This window comes from Astatotilapia calliptera, chromosome 17 (genome assembly GCF_900246225.1).
Source record: "Astatotilapia calliptera chromosome 17, fAstCal1.2, whole genome shotgun sequence".
In the NCBI taxonomy this organism is placed as follows: domain Eukaryota; kingdom Metazoa; phylum Chordata; class Actinopteri; order Cichliformes; family Cichlidae; genus Astatotilapia; species Astatotilapia calliptera.
This window is the reverse complement of record NC_039318.1, coordinates 20,359,949-20,373,995: the sequence shown is the minus strand read 5'-3', so window position 1 is coordinate 20,373,995 and position 14,047 is coordinate 20,359,949. Positions and strand designations below refer to the sequence as shown.

Below are 14,047 nucleotides of genomic sequence, written 5' to 3'. Positions count from 1 at the left end.
AGATCCATCTGGAGACAGGCCAGCAGCCTGTATCTGACATCATCTTAAGACCTGGCACTGTTTTTCAGAGTGACAATGGCTGACTTAGAAACAGACGCAACACACACCTCAACACTTACACACACACACTGGCGATGGAGATAAGATTAAGATGATGAATAAAGTGCGAAGCCTTAGGAAAGTGTGAAAGTCAAGTGTGGGAATGCATTTATCAGTGTTTAAAGATGTGTGTTAGGGGTGTGTTGATTGGCTGGGGATTGTGGGTACAGCTTGTGAAGCGGGTATATGTGAAATGCACGATGGCAGGTGAGAAGGAGAGAAGCGTTAAAACGGAAAGTGTTAGGATGACACAGATGGGCTGCTGAGAGGAGGATGAAGCAGGGGAGAAAAACAAGAGACAGCTAGCGATCCTCCTGGGGCTTTTAGAACAAGCAAATATCAAATTGATTTACTGTAGTCTTACAACTGCTAATGAGACAGTCGGCGCAAAGGTAACTGACAACAAATCTGATAATAGATTAAAGGTTTTTTTTTAAATCTATCAAGCTGAAATGCCAACTATTCTCTTGTTTTAGCTTTTTAAATGGCTGGATTTATTTTTATTGAGTCTCCATAAAATATAGATGTGACTGTGGGGCCTAAGAAGTGCACAAATGCCACATAGCTGCATTCTTTCCAGCAGCCAGTAGGGTGAGACTCCTTTGGTTGGCAGTAGAAGTCAGATTGTGTAGAAGTCTGAGAAAATTAACTTTCCTGGTGAGTTTAAGGCCTCTGTGTGTGCTTTAGAGTTTCATTTAACACAATATATCTTGGCTTGGAACATTAGGATTACATTTAGAAAATGGGAAATGAGATTTTTAATCTCAATGAGATTTTTTTTTTACCTGGATAAATAAAGGACTAATAAAAAAAAAAGAACCGGGTGTGCTTTAGTTATGGGCTACTTTTACCTCTTTCCACTCTTTCCACTGGTACCAGGTTGTACCTGGTACTGGGTACTGCTTTTTTAGCACCTGCTCTGCCGGAGTTCAAAGCAAGCTGAGTCCGTGTCAACAGACTGCACTGCCAGCAACTGGCCCGTCAGTGGCATCACTCGATGAGTCATGAGAGTCACTTCTTAACAAAAATCGAAACTGCCATTTTTGAAAGGAGGATGACTCAATGACGAAAATGAGTCTGGCAGTCCCCGAGTCTGACGAAAAGGTGTAGACTGAGCAGCATGTATATCATCCGTTATTGTGTTGTGTTTCTTTCGCATACAAATGACGTTACGGGACTTTTGGCAATGTTGCTATAATGACCCCACCCACATTAAGGTGAAAACAACCCAAACTGAGTAGAGTCGAGTCAAGTCGGTACTAGTAGAAAAGAGGCATTTATGATTGGCAAGTCGCTACCAATCATAATCATAATCGCTACCAATCATTAGAAGCTCTGGTTACTACCAGAGTCAGACCCGAACTGCCAAAAAGTTCACATTGGAGCACAATGGGTGCCCTCACAATGGTCATTCTGTGATTTGTATGACTGTGGCTTAAGTATTTTGGGGGCTTTCAACTGAATGCATTTCAAGATGCTGCCTTGGACTTAGAATGAGTTTGCAAGTACTTCTGAATCAGGCAGTATTTTACTGTGTGGCTGTTTGAGAAATACTGAATGTTTGATGCTGTTCAATAGGTTTGTTAAATGGCTCATACTGTCTCTCTTCACACAGCACTAATGCAGAAGCAGTGTGTAGCGGTGTGTGCTATGTGTGCATCACATCTTCTGGTAATCACAGTGTCTCCCAGTATCCCATGGCACGTGCCAGGTCTTGCCACCTGCTCTGTCTTTGCGTCGCCTTGTCCGCTGATGCCCAGGAAGCCCCTCAAGTTTTCAGCTTTGTTTTATGTCTCTGCCAGGCCCTCAGCTGCGTGAGGTCTGCAGGAGTTTGTGCGTGGGTTCACATACATTGCCAAAAAGCTGTCTGTCATTAAGCATGAGTCTGGCTTTTTTCCACCTGGACACTGTTTTCCCATCTGTTTCCATCCCAGTGATCAATTCTGACCCAAATTTTGTCAGGTTGACTTATGTAGACCAGCAAAGGGCACAAGCATTTCCAAAAAAATCAAGCCTAAAGCTTCTTGTTGTGTTTGTTTTCTGCAGAGAGATTTTATAGAGCTATTCTATTAATAGCTCTGTAATGGGGCAGCTAATAAAATTCTGGTGTGAGTCAGTCGGTGTGCTGGAAAACAATGAAAGGTTAAAATACTATCCAGGCCTAAAGTGACCACTTATGCTGAAATAACACTCTTGTAGTAAGAATTTTGAAAAGTTTTCAAGTAGTAATCTGAAATTTCAACATTAACAAATGTGAATAATTCAGCCAAGGGATACTTAATGTTGTTTCCTGTCCCCGACTTCTGCCAGTAGATAGCTTGAAGTCACGCTGTTCCTGTTTGACAGACTGTCCTCAAAGTTTTTATCTCCACAGTCTCAGCAGAGACCACACTTAGTTAGCAGTCAACCCTGGAGCATCATTGCAAAAACAAGGCTAATGAGTGCTCGGCAAAATATACAGTACACTAGAAAAGAACTTTCAGAAACACCTTGAAACACTAAACACTGAAGTCAGAAATATAAAGCTTCTATATCCACCAGTTCTAACACCTGTGGATTGTTTGTGTTTTAATTCCATCCTGATGAAATTGGCAAGGACTTAATCATAATCAGTGTACGATATTTGTTTCAAGGAAATGTCTCAAAAGAGAGTGCATTTCCCTTTCAGAGGGAATATATATAAAACTAACAACAAGTGACAGTAACAAACAAAAAGCTGTAGTAATCATACACAGTCCAAACTTGAAAGTAAAGTAACTTCTTTAAAGACTACTTGGGGTCAGGCGCTCCTTAAAGAGCAGAAACTGGCACTCCAATCCCTTAAAATAAATGCATGCAAAGTTACATTACTGAAAAACTCAGCTGCTTTCTTAAAAGGTGGTTACTGGAAATGGTGGCTTAATAATTACTTACATAGGATCTCAGAAGAAACATAATAGGGATACATGGAGGTGGAAGCCTGCAACAATGTCAATGTTTTTCACAGATTTGAAGCATAGTAGAGGATGCATCATGGTTAAGGCTGCTTCGGTGTCTCAAATCCTGGATGCCTTGCAGCCACTGAGCAATTGAGCCACATATTAGCTATTTGCCGATCTGTGGATCTCTGTGTTTGGCTTATCGCCATTTACGAGCATTGACGGTGTCTTGACGTTGCATAGTTTGTCCACCAGAGGGCACTCTGCAACTTTCCTGCTGGTGACACGTTGGGAAGCTACAGATTAATTAGCTGATCCAAGTAAAGTCTCAGACTGTAAATGGTATTAAGTAACTAAGTAGAAAAAAAGTCAGAAAAATCTATGTTTCGTGTATCTGAAAAAAAAATTACTGGCCAATATATTGGAATATTGGATTTTAAAATCACCAAATATCACTGTTGGTATAAAAATTCTATGTGAGTCAGCTCTATTGTACAGTGAAATCCTAGAAGACCCAAAAACATAAGTACACAAACATCACAGTGGTTAAGGAAGAAGAAAATTCAGGTTCTGGAATATAGGAATCTGAATCCTGATGTTAACACAACCTGTAGTGGGCTGTTCAGTCCAGACATCCTAGACGTAATGATGGACAAAAAGATTTTGCAGGAGGAATGATCCAAAAGTCGTCTTTCATCATTGTTCAAGTCTCAGAGGCAACTAAAGACAACATCAGATGGAGGAGGATGGAGGAGTTACTAGATTAGAGTTCACGTACTTTTTCCAGCTAGCTCTGTGATTAATTACTCAATGAATTTGATATAGATGTAAGAAGTACCACTATTATGTGTTATTAATTCCATCTAGATTGTGTTCTTATAAAACTGAGACTCAAATAAAGGCTAGACCGCCTCTTATTGATGCAGAAACCCTGATAAAGGTTTCAAACTTTTCTAGACACATACTGAGTGTCAATGAAGTTTAAGCACGAGTCTTATAATTAAAGCATGCAAGACCTGTCTGCTTTATCCTGTTTTGGCTTTTGCTTCCCAGCTGGATATGGAGTAAGTGAGAGGAACTCTTAGTTGCTTGACTGTGCTTTTAGTGTCATCATACTTTAATTGAACTTACTGTTATTAAGTTTAATTAGAGTCTTTATAACTGGCTGACTTTTTCTGTAATGTCTAAGTTGCGAAGCATGTTTTAGCATCGAGCTGTAATATGCGAGTTAATAAATAATAAGAACCATGGAGTGTAAATGTTTGGAGGTTATATATGTATGTAGATTTCAAAATATGAGAGCCCTGGTCGAGTTTTGTGCGTAGTAGTTTAGTTGTGTCTTATTTGCATCTGTGTGTATGTGGTGTGTGTACTTGTAAGTGCAGGCTGTGTGTATCTGATGTTCCATTTACCCTTTTTCATAATTCATGGCACTGGGAAAATGGACTGAAGCGGAGGTGGCTATCGTGTGTGTGTGTGTGTGTGTGTGTGTGTGTGTGTGTGTGTGTGTGTGTGTGTAACAGATGAGCGTTTTGTGGTTCTGTGGAGATGAAACGGACAAGAGTGCGTCTTTGAAATGCAAAGAGTAGTGATAGCGGTGATTGGCCACTGTGTTGAGGAGGAGTTTTTTTCCCCAGCATTTCATCATAACACACTTGCTCTCACCTCCCACCTCTACACACACACACACACACGAACACACACACACACAAAGTTTATTAATGATCGCATTGTGTTAATTCATTATTATTTTATTTACCTCTGTGACATAAAACCCGGACTAATTCGGTGCGTCTGAGCTCTGGAGGGTTGCTTGTGTCTGCTTGTGCGTGTCTGTATTGCACACACACACACACACACACACACACACACACACACACACACACACACACACACACACACGCATACAGTGTCTAGTGGTGGGGCCTGGGGACCAATTTATTTACATGCAGTGGAAGAGGAACAGAGAATTGGAGGAAGGGATAAAACAAAAAGGGAAGGAGAGAAAAAGAGGAAGCAGCAGGGAATTATGGAGAAAACCCAGTGGAACGAGCAAGTTTCTCTGCTGTTCCCAAGGACAGACTAGACCAATTTACTATTTAGATGGCTCAGTGGGGGTGTGCTTCTTTGCGGATTTTGTTTGCCAGTATCTTAAGTGGTTTCCAGAAACGCTGCCTTCATTGGTGACGGACTGTTTTAGCTCCGGGGTTAAAAAGTAGCTTAAAGCTGCAGTCACATGTATTTGCTTTGAAAACAGGTAGAACTTAACAGGAAATCACCTACAAATGATGCAACCGCAGCCTGGGAACATTTACAGAAAATCCGAGTGAGATGATAACCTTTGCTGGATGCCACTTTGTGCTGCAAGAGATACAGTAACTGTTTGAGCACACAGAAACGTCTCTCACAGTAAATCTTAATGTTTGTTGGATAATTTTATTTTGAAGTTATAGGGAGGGGGTTACTCTATAGTGGGAAATTGTTTCATGACTGGAAACAGGTTGGAGCTGTAAAGCATACTGGAGATGTGCACTGATATGATGTTTATATGTAGCTCTATTAAGATTCTATCCTGCATCAATGTATACATTTTTCTTCTGTTTATCTGCTTCTAGTTCTCGGCAGTTAAGTCAAAACTGCTTGTATTTCCCTCTCTCAAGCAATCACTGGAGGGAAATTCTTTGTAGCGTGTCCTGGGTCTGCTCAGGTGTTTCCCTAAACGTCGAGTCACCTGCTGTGGAGAAGATCATCAAACCTCCACAGTCGTAGTTTTCAGTTTCCCTGCCTTCTGTAGTCCCCCGCTCTTTACCTGACTGTTTTTGTCTGATTTGTTTCTTCTTTTGTTTGAGCGTGCTTTTGTGTGTTTCATTTCCCCGTTCTTGTTCCGTTTTTTTGCCTTCGTCAGTGTAAGTTAACTCACCTGTCGGGTTCACCTGTTACACTGTGAAACACCCTTTGTTGAACTCTAAGTCTTTATTAAACTTCCTTGTTTCTCCGCCCACCCGCCAGTCTCCGGGTCCTCTTGCGAACGTTTGCTAACGAACCATGCCCAGAAAGCCCAGAACAAAGTTCATTTTTTCCCACTTGTACCTGGAATCGTATTCTTTTGGCGACAGCACACAGTTTGTAGCCATAGGTGATGAAGGGAATTTAGCTCAGTCAGAAAATCAAAAGCCTCACCTTCAAGCTTTGCAACTCCTGCTCTACTCTTCGAATTTGAGGGCAATCAGTTCTTTTTCCCCCTCGGTTAAGAACCGTAGCCTCAGAATTTAAGTTGCTAATTCTCCTACCATCCGCTTTATGTTTGACTGCAGTGGGCCTCTGTGATAGTTGGAGGTCACCGCTTGATGAAGCCACCAGGACCTCATCGGCAAATATGAACTCCGGAAATCTGCCAGCTGTGCCTAGAAATTCTGGGCAGCCCTGGAGTCCAGCGAGCAGAAAAATACTGACTGAAGGGTTCCCTGAATTAAACGCTCAGTGCCTGCTGTTAAATATCTTGGTAGAAATTTCTTATCATGCTGGCAACTTAAAATGAGAAAAAAAAAGCTTTTAGTTTGAGGGAATAGACGCTTACGTTTGTCAGCATCTCTGTTTGGACACAAATTATATTCGATTTGTCTTTTTACAAATCATTAGGTAAATCATTTTTATTCTCTTTACAGCTGTTCAACAATCTTTTGTCTTTGTCTTGCAGGCAGGACGCCAGTGACCTCTCTGGACCGATACAAAGGTACTGTAATACATCTTTTCATCATCTCCTCTCCTTTTCCCCTCACTCCTTCGCCTTCCTTTGGCCTCATCTGCAATGAAGCATGCCATCTCCAGGCTTAAGGCCAAGCACTGGCTGCATCAACACTGGAGTGGTGTTGTGAAAAGGGGGGAAGGGGGGGACCGCAGAAGGACAGAAGGTAGATGAGATGAGGTCGTGGGTTGAGAGAGGAGAAGTAAAGGAAAAGAGAGAAAGGGGAAATTAAAAGGCAGAGATGTGACGTGCCTCAGATCTATGGCCAAAGAGGGTCATTAAACTAAACCCTTCGGCGACAGAACGACAGATCAAGAGAGGGGAGAGGGAGGGCAGAAGAAGGTTTAAATAAGGGCCAATCTTAAAATAGCATTACCTATTTCTCATCTGAGGCCTAGTTAACAGGAAAAGAATGAATATCTTGCCCCGAAAACCATCAGCGCCCTCCCATTTCTTACAAGATGGAGGGAGGTCGGAGGGTGGGGGCGGACGAGCCGGTGCAAGTTTTTATCCGTTTGAATCATTTTAAGCTCATAAAGATTTCTAATGCACCTGTAATGCTTTATGACCTGAGTTATAATCAGAGATAATGCTTACTGTTGCAGTAAATATTACATTTATGAACTACAGGTGTTAATGACTGGTTGTCCAACAAAGACCCTAATAATAGCACATCTCATAAACATTTATAGGATCCATAATGCGTCAGCAGGTGCTGCTGTAAGTGCGGTCACCGCTGCGTTGAAGGGTACTCCAGAATCACAATCCACTGCATTCATGAACCGAAAAGGCAAAAATACATTGTAGCAGGCAAACAATAAAGAAGGATAAATGTTGTGTAGAGATGAAAATGTGATCTCTCTCTTTTTCTTTAAAAAAAGGCAGTTATTTCTCTTTATAATAAAGCAGAAAACAACAAAGATAGAAGGTGATGAAATGTTCGCTGTGATGGATTACCTATCCGTAGTGAGTTTTAAGTCTCTGTGAGCTGATTTTTTTTACTCCATAGTGAAATGAACTGAATCTAATGGCTCCCTGGAAAGTCAGAAATCCATTTAAAAACTCGCAGTATATTTGGAAAATACTCAGCAGTAATATAAAGAATATGCGATTTTAATGGACTGAATCGTGTCAGACCACTGATGTGGTCCTTTAAGTAACCCAGTGGCTCTATAATTTTAATATTACTCTTATTTTTTTTATATATATATATATATATATATATATATAAATGTTTTTTGTGAACCAGGCTAACCTCTAAATAAATGTTTTGTACTTTTGGAAGTGCGACAAGAAAATGGATAGCATGTTGTTACACGATGATGAGTTCTATATCTGCTGATTTTTCAATACTACAGTCTCTAAATAGTATCAGTCTAAAGCTGCTCCTGACAGGCAAACACGGCAGGTGAATCAGCTGAGATCAAAAAAACAAGATCCGGCTCGGAACGCGACACCGGCGGAAAAGAGTCAAAACACGGGAGGAAGAGCGAGCGACGGCGGCTGTGGCTGTGAATAATTAGGCAAAATAGTTTGCTTTTGTTTTTCTCTCTGATTGGAGAAAATAAGCGAGGCTGTGACTGTCGCATGTCGCATGCGCTCTCACACACACACACACACACGCACCAGTGTGTGTTGTCTTAGGCACTAATCCGCCACACAGCTGCGTCATTCCGGAACGTGTGTTTACTTCCTCTGTGCCTTTACCACCACCATCACTGCCGCCGACCCCCCACAATCCCCGCAAACACACACAAACACACACACACGCATAATCACACAAAAGAGAACTGGGCGTATAATTTGATCCTGTGTGCTCTCCTCCTCTAATGAAGCTCTCTGGCGGTTTGACTGACACCCGGCTCGTTATTTAAGTGCCTGTTTTGGGCCAGGAGGAAGAAGAAGAGGAGCTGGGGCAAGGATGGAAGACGGAGAGGAGGCGGAGGAGGAGTGAGAGGGGTTGGGGAGAAACAGATAGGAAAAGTGGCAACAAGGGAGCTGAAAGAGAGGATAGGATTGGAATTGGGAGGATAGGGATAGATAAAGGGACTACAGGAAATGAAAACAGGCTGGAAGGATGAAGCAGGGACAGAGAAAAAGAGGATCATGGGAGTCATAGGGAGTAAATGAGAGAGAGGTGTGGAGAAGAGTTTAAAAAAAAGAAAGAGGAGAACTGCAATCAAGACAAGACAGTTCGGGAGGAGGAAGAGCTGATGCCGGAAACGGGGGTGATAAAGGGTGTGGAGGGATTGTGTGCATGAGTGTGTATAATTGCAGGTCTTTGTCCTGATAATGTTCTTTGAAGGCACACAGCTGATAATTAGCAGGCATGGCTCCACGGATGCCTTTCAGCATCGGTCATTATGAGCCGCAAACCCACTATTGGCTCTGACATGACCTCCTGAGATGGCGAGGAACGCTGCGCACACACACACACAAACATACACACCCATGCACACACACATGCGTGCCAGCAGCAAGCTCACACACGTCAAAAAAACGCACCAATTGTGGTAAACAAGTGCTGATTAGTGTATGAATAGCATAAGCTCACGAGTGGAACAGATACAACAGCTCTCCGAAGGCCTCAAGTTCCTCTTTGGCATGAGGGCTGCAGGTGCGCGTGACACGCACAAATGCACTCACACTTCCTGTTTACAGAGCCAGACCCACACAGACAGCAGAGACTGTAATTACAGGGATTCACACAATGTGGCGTCCCGGTACGCTGTGTCCGTTATTGCCTCCCCGGTTGCCACATGACAACAGCGGTCTCCCCCCACCACTTGCTACGGAGACTGCCTGATGCGCCGCTCCTGGCCCCGCCTTCCCAAGTATTCCCATATCTGAATATTTATGAGACAGGAACTGGCAGTCAGAAGACACGGGCTGGAGTGTCCGCTCTCCTCTGCAGTGACAGTTGTCGGTGTTAAAGGCTCCTTCCTGAGCTTTAATTTGTCCCCCAGTGAGAAAACGTCCAGCAGGAGCTGCAGCGTGACAGATTCCTGAAAGCACTCCCGGTCATTTCATTTTTTAACCCCACTTTTTGTGCCAGAACTTTTGCATTTCATCAATAAGGGCAATGACTCATATTTTTAATAACACAACAAACACAGGCCTCTCTCTCTTGTCGAGTAGCAGCGTGGCGTGTTGGAAAGGACAGGATCCGAGTTTATCTCGCCTCTGTTATTTCTGTCATCTTTCAAAAACTTCTTTTCTTCTTGGCATGTTCAGAATGTGCGACCAAATATCAGCGCTGGGTCCTTCTGCTACCCCTTTTTGTGGCTTTCAGCTTAGCTTAGGTGCCATCATGTGACGAAAGAGTGGATGCTAATCAGGTGGTTACAAGTGGCCAAAGGAGAAAAAAAGAGTGAAACTGTTGCAGCAGTTTTTTAATTCTCATTGGGTTTTTAATTGTCGGAGCCTATGCCGGTGTCGCGCTCACTGTTCATCCATTTTTCATCCAAACACATGAATTATGAAGAATTGCTAATGACGGCGAGGGAAGGAGAGAGAGAGGAGAGGGGGGTCTGTGTGCAGAGAGCTGGACGGACTCTTAGATATCTTTTCTTCCTTCGCTTCCCCACAATCTGTCTCAAGAGAGTTTTTTTCTTTTTTGAGTGACACAGGGGTTCAATTTCTGGATAAAACACACACACACGCACACACAGACATCCTGGGTGGCAGGTGAACATACAGTGGTCCAGGAGGGACTGACTTCTGTATGTGTGATCTAGACCATTGACCTGGAACACACAGAGCACTGAGAGAATAAAACTCACACACACACACACACACACACACACACACACACACACACACACACACACACACACACACACACACGTCATTACTTTGTTTTTTCTATTAAATATTTTAAGCATCATTGTAACTGTTTCTATATTTTAACATATAATTACAAGGTTTTGTTCTTCCATTTTGTTATTTTTGTTTAATCAAGCATCGAATAGTGTATAGTGTTGAACACAGGCATATAACACAATCATTTTTTACTGATTTGCTATTCCTAAATGATTTTCAGATGCCTTTTCTTATTTACTTTTTTAACACATGGTATTTTTGTTTTAATATTGTATTTTTGGTACATTTGTTTTGTTTCATGGGAACTACATTTTCATCTTTTTATTATCATTATTTTATAATTTACTAGTTTATCCCCTGAAAAAGTTGGATCATATTGAATAGTTGATTGGAAAATGTATTTTTCGGTGTTATTGCTGCTTCTTAATCAATCCAGAACATGACTAGGTATTAAAGCAGATTCGTCTGAACACACTCACACGCACACACACACATGCAGTCAGAGCGTTGTGCCCCGGGGTTTTCTGGGATGCTGGAGTGGAGTTCCGTCTTCCAGCTGACGCTCCCTCGCTGAGACGGGGAGAAGCTGAAGTCGTGGGCGTGTCTTCTTTGCATTGCAGTGATTTCCTAAAACAATAAGAATATACGGCTGTTATGATTGAAAATGCATTTCAATCGAGTCCTGATTGCAAGTGCGCTCTTTTATTAGCAACTTCTACCCAGTGCAAACAATGCTGTTGCCATAATTAATCATTATCACATTAATTTTGTTTTGAATGATTACTGTAGCACGTTATAAAGAAACTGTTTTTGTTGTTGGTGGTGGTGTTGATCTTTCTGAAATTAGTTCTTCAAGCGCAGTAATGATTCAGTTACAAGATTGCGATCTGGGGGAAAAATATCTTTAGATTTGCTTTCACTTTCCTTTTCCATTTTCATTCGCTTGTTTGCACGTTCCCACATTTGTCTTTTTCTCTGCTAAGGCGCATATGCATGCCTTTCAGTGTGTGTGTGTGTGTGTGTGTGTGTGTGTGTGTGTGTGTGTGTGTGTGTGTGTGATGTTGGGGGAACTCAGTGTGACTTTTTTTTCCTCTTTTTTGAGAGGCTCCAGATGGCTGAGAGACAGGTGAGCCAATTAGCGAGTCTCACTACACAGCAACATCATCACACCGGCGGAGCACGACAGCGAAACACACAAGCACACACACACACACGCACAAACACACACACAAACACAAAAAACATACCAGTATTTCACATGACTCTGCCACACGGTTAGCTCTGCCACCGTAACGTCCCGATAGTCCGTCAATACGCCGTCACGAGCTCGTCAGTGTCACCGCGCAGATGAAATTGATTCTGGAATATGTAACGATTCTGGGAAACGATGACAAATGATCCTCTAATGTTAGCTTATTATCACGGCCTCCCGCAACATACAGCGCTGCGCGACTTATACTGTGGCCCATTATGCATGTTTTATACGACCCAGAAAACAGGCATAATGGGCAGATTTGAATTGATTTGCTTGTGTATTCATTTATTTTCAAGGAGCCAAAAATATTTCAGGAAGCCTCGCTGATGTTCATTATAATTCTAATGAAGTCGAAATCTTCACAAAGGAGGAGAGAGCGGCAGGAAGACAGCAAGTCTAAACAAAACAACAACCTTTATCTGTCTTCCTCTCTTTATCCCTCTTTTTTTTCCCCTCTCATGTCGTCTCTTTTGCTCTGTTTCAGCGCTGAGTAGCTGAATATTAGGCGTAGAAATTGCAGACTTTGCCGGTAATTAGCCGTCAGCCGCTGTGGAAAACACACCTGACCCTTTGCACTCCTTCCAGCTTCTAGATGCAAACAATACCCCTACACACATATATGCATCCATATGATGCAACGCATGCACTTGCATGGTGCTTATTATTTAAAAAGGCTGCTGTGTTTGTCTATTTCTCTTTTTGTTAAGGGATAATTGAACACCCATGACGGCTGCTTTCCCGCCTAATGGAAGGGGACAAATTAATCTCTCTGTGCTAATGTCTGCAAATGGAACAGGACCACTCCTGCCACCTCCATGCTCAGCTAACCTGCTTGGCGTTAGTGCATACGAGGATAATGTAAACCTCCGTCAGCTCTGATGATGGATATAATGCAGCTAGTGTCATTTTGAAACTGTGGGATTCTCTAGGCCTTCTGGGAAAAAATGTTCAGTCACAAAAGAATTTGTATAATGTTTTTAACTGAAATGATCAATGTTCTGTGGTTTCAGGTCATTCCTACCTGATATATATGCCTCCAAGTGAGTATTTCTAAAGGACTGGTATTAAGTAGAAACTTTAAATCACCCTGTGAGATCAGAAGTTGGTGCATTCTTATATGTTCTGAAGGTCATTAACTATATTAGAGTCTTAAGAAGGATTTCTCGCAGTCGCTTTAGAGCAAGGCTCGATTTAGACAGAGGACTGCAGACTGTGCTGCTGTAGGTGCTAACAGCGCCACAGGAGGGGTAAAGTGGGAGACGGGGAACTGTTAACAACTGCAGTAAAAGGCAGTGGCATCAAGACTGCATTCTTTTGGATTCCTTGTCAGTCACCAGGCAAGATGTGTAAATAATGCAGGCACTGCGCAGCCACACACCCCGAATATGTAAGTGCTGTGTCTTTTCATCTTCAGTGTTTTGTGTGATCTTTGTGAAACACGGTGAAAACCTGTTTAAACCATAAACAATCCTGTTCATATGCTGAGGGTGGAGACTTAGCGCGTATGTGAAGACGTCCCGGTGTTATACTTTAAACATCGTCAAGAGTGTGAGGTTCTGTTTAAGGCTGATTTGTTTTATTCTCATGGTGCAGGTGTGAATCCAAGGCTCCGTTCATAGCAGCAATCTGTACTGTAAGTAAAAGACCTTAAAATATTGGATGGAGAACTTTAGTTTTAATCCTCAGTCGTAAGAGGCAGAGGGGGTATTGTCAACCAACGGGGCAGCGTGGACACAGTAACTCAAGAACGAGGCGACTCAGGATTTTCACACTTATACCATAGGTGCAGCTCCTAAAAAATGGCAGGCAAGTTCCAATATATTCCAGTAGGTTGTAAGAATTTGTTGTCAACACAATAACTCGAGAAGAAAATCACGTAGGATTTTCAACTTTATATCACAAATTACAAATTAGGGTACAAATTTGGAGACTGGGGGTTAGTGCCACCAGTGTTCCCCGCTCCACTCATGTAAGAAAAAGAGTAATTTAAAAGTGTTGCTTGCTAAGAACTAACATAATTAACTGTAAATCAACTGAGGATAGATTTAGTTCACGCAGTGCAGTTCAGTCTTGTAATTGTAGCTCCGTTTCAGAACACTCAACCCAAGACACAGTAAGGTGAAGACACGATAATATTTGTGTCACGGTTCTGGGTCAGTTTGGCCCAGTATTTTGAGTTGTTATGGTTTGGTTTATTTTTGAATGATG

General features: G+C 42.2%; 1 protein-coding gene across 17 annotated transcripts in view; it reads left to right on the top strand.

Moving 5' to 3' along the window:
• Positions 1-14,047, top strand: part of LOC113009826 (CUGBP Elav-like family member 2) — a 236,879-nt gene that overhangs the window by 41,014 nt on the left and 181,818 nt on the right. For all 17 annotated transcript variants that reach the window (XM_026148402.1, XM_026148410.1, XM_026148403.1 and 14 more), the window contains one exon: positions 6,715-6,750. In XM_026148402.1, the coding sequence (XP_026004187.1) occupies positions 6,715-6,750 (36 nt within the window). Of the gene's footprint in view, positions 1-6,714; positions 6,751-14,047 lie in introns of those variants that run through there.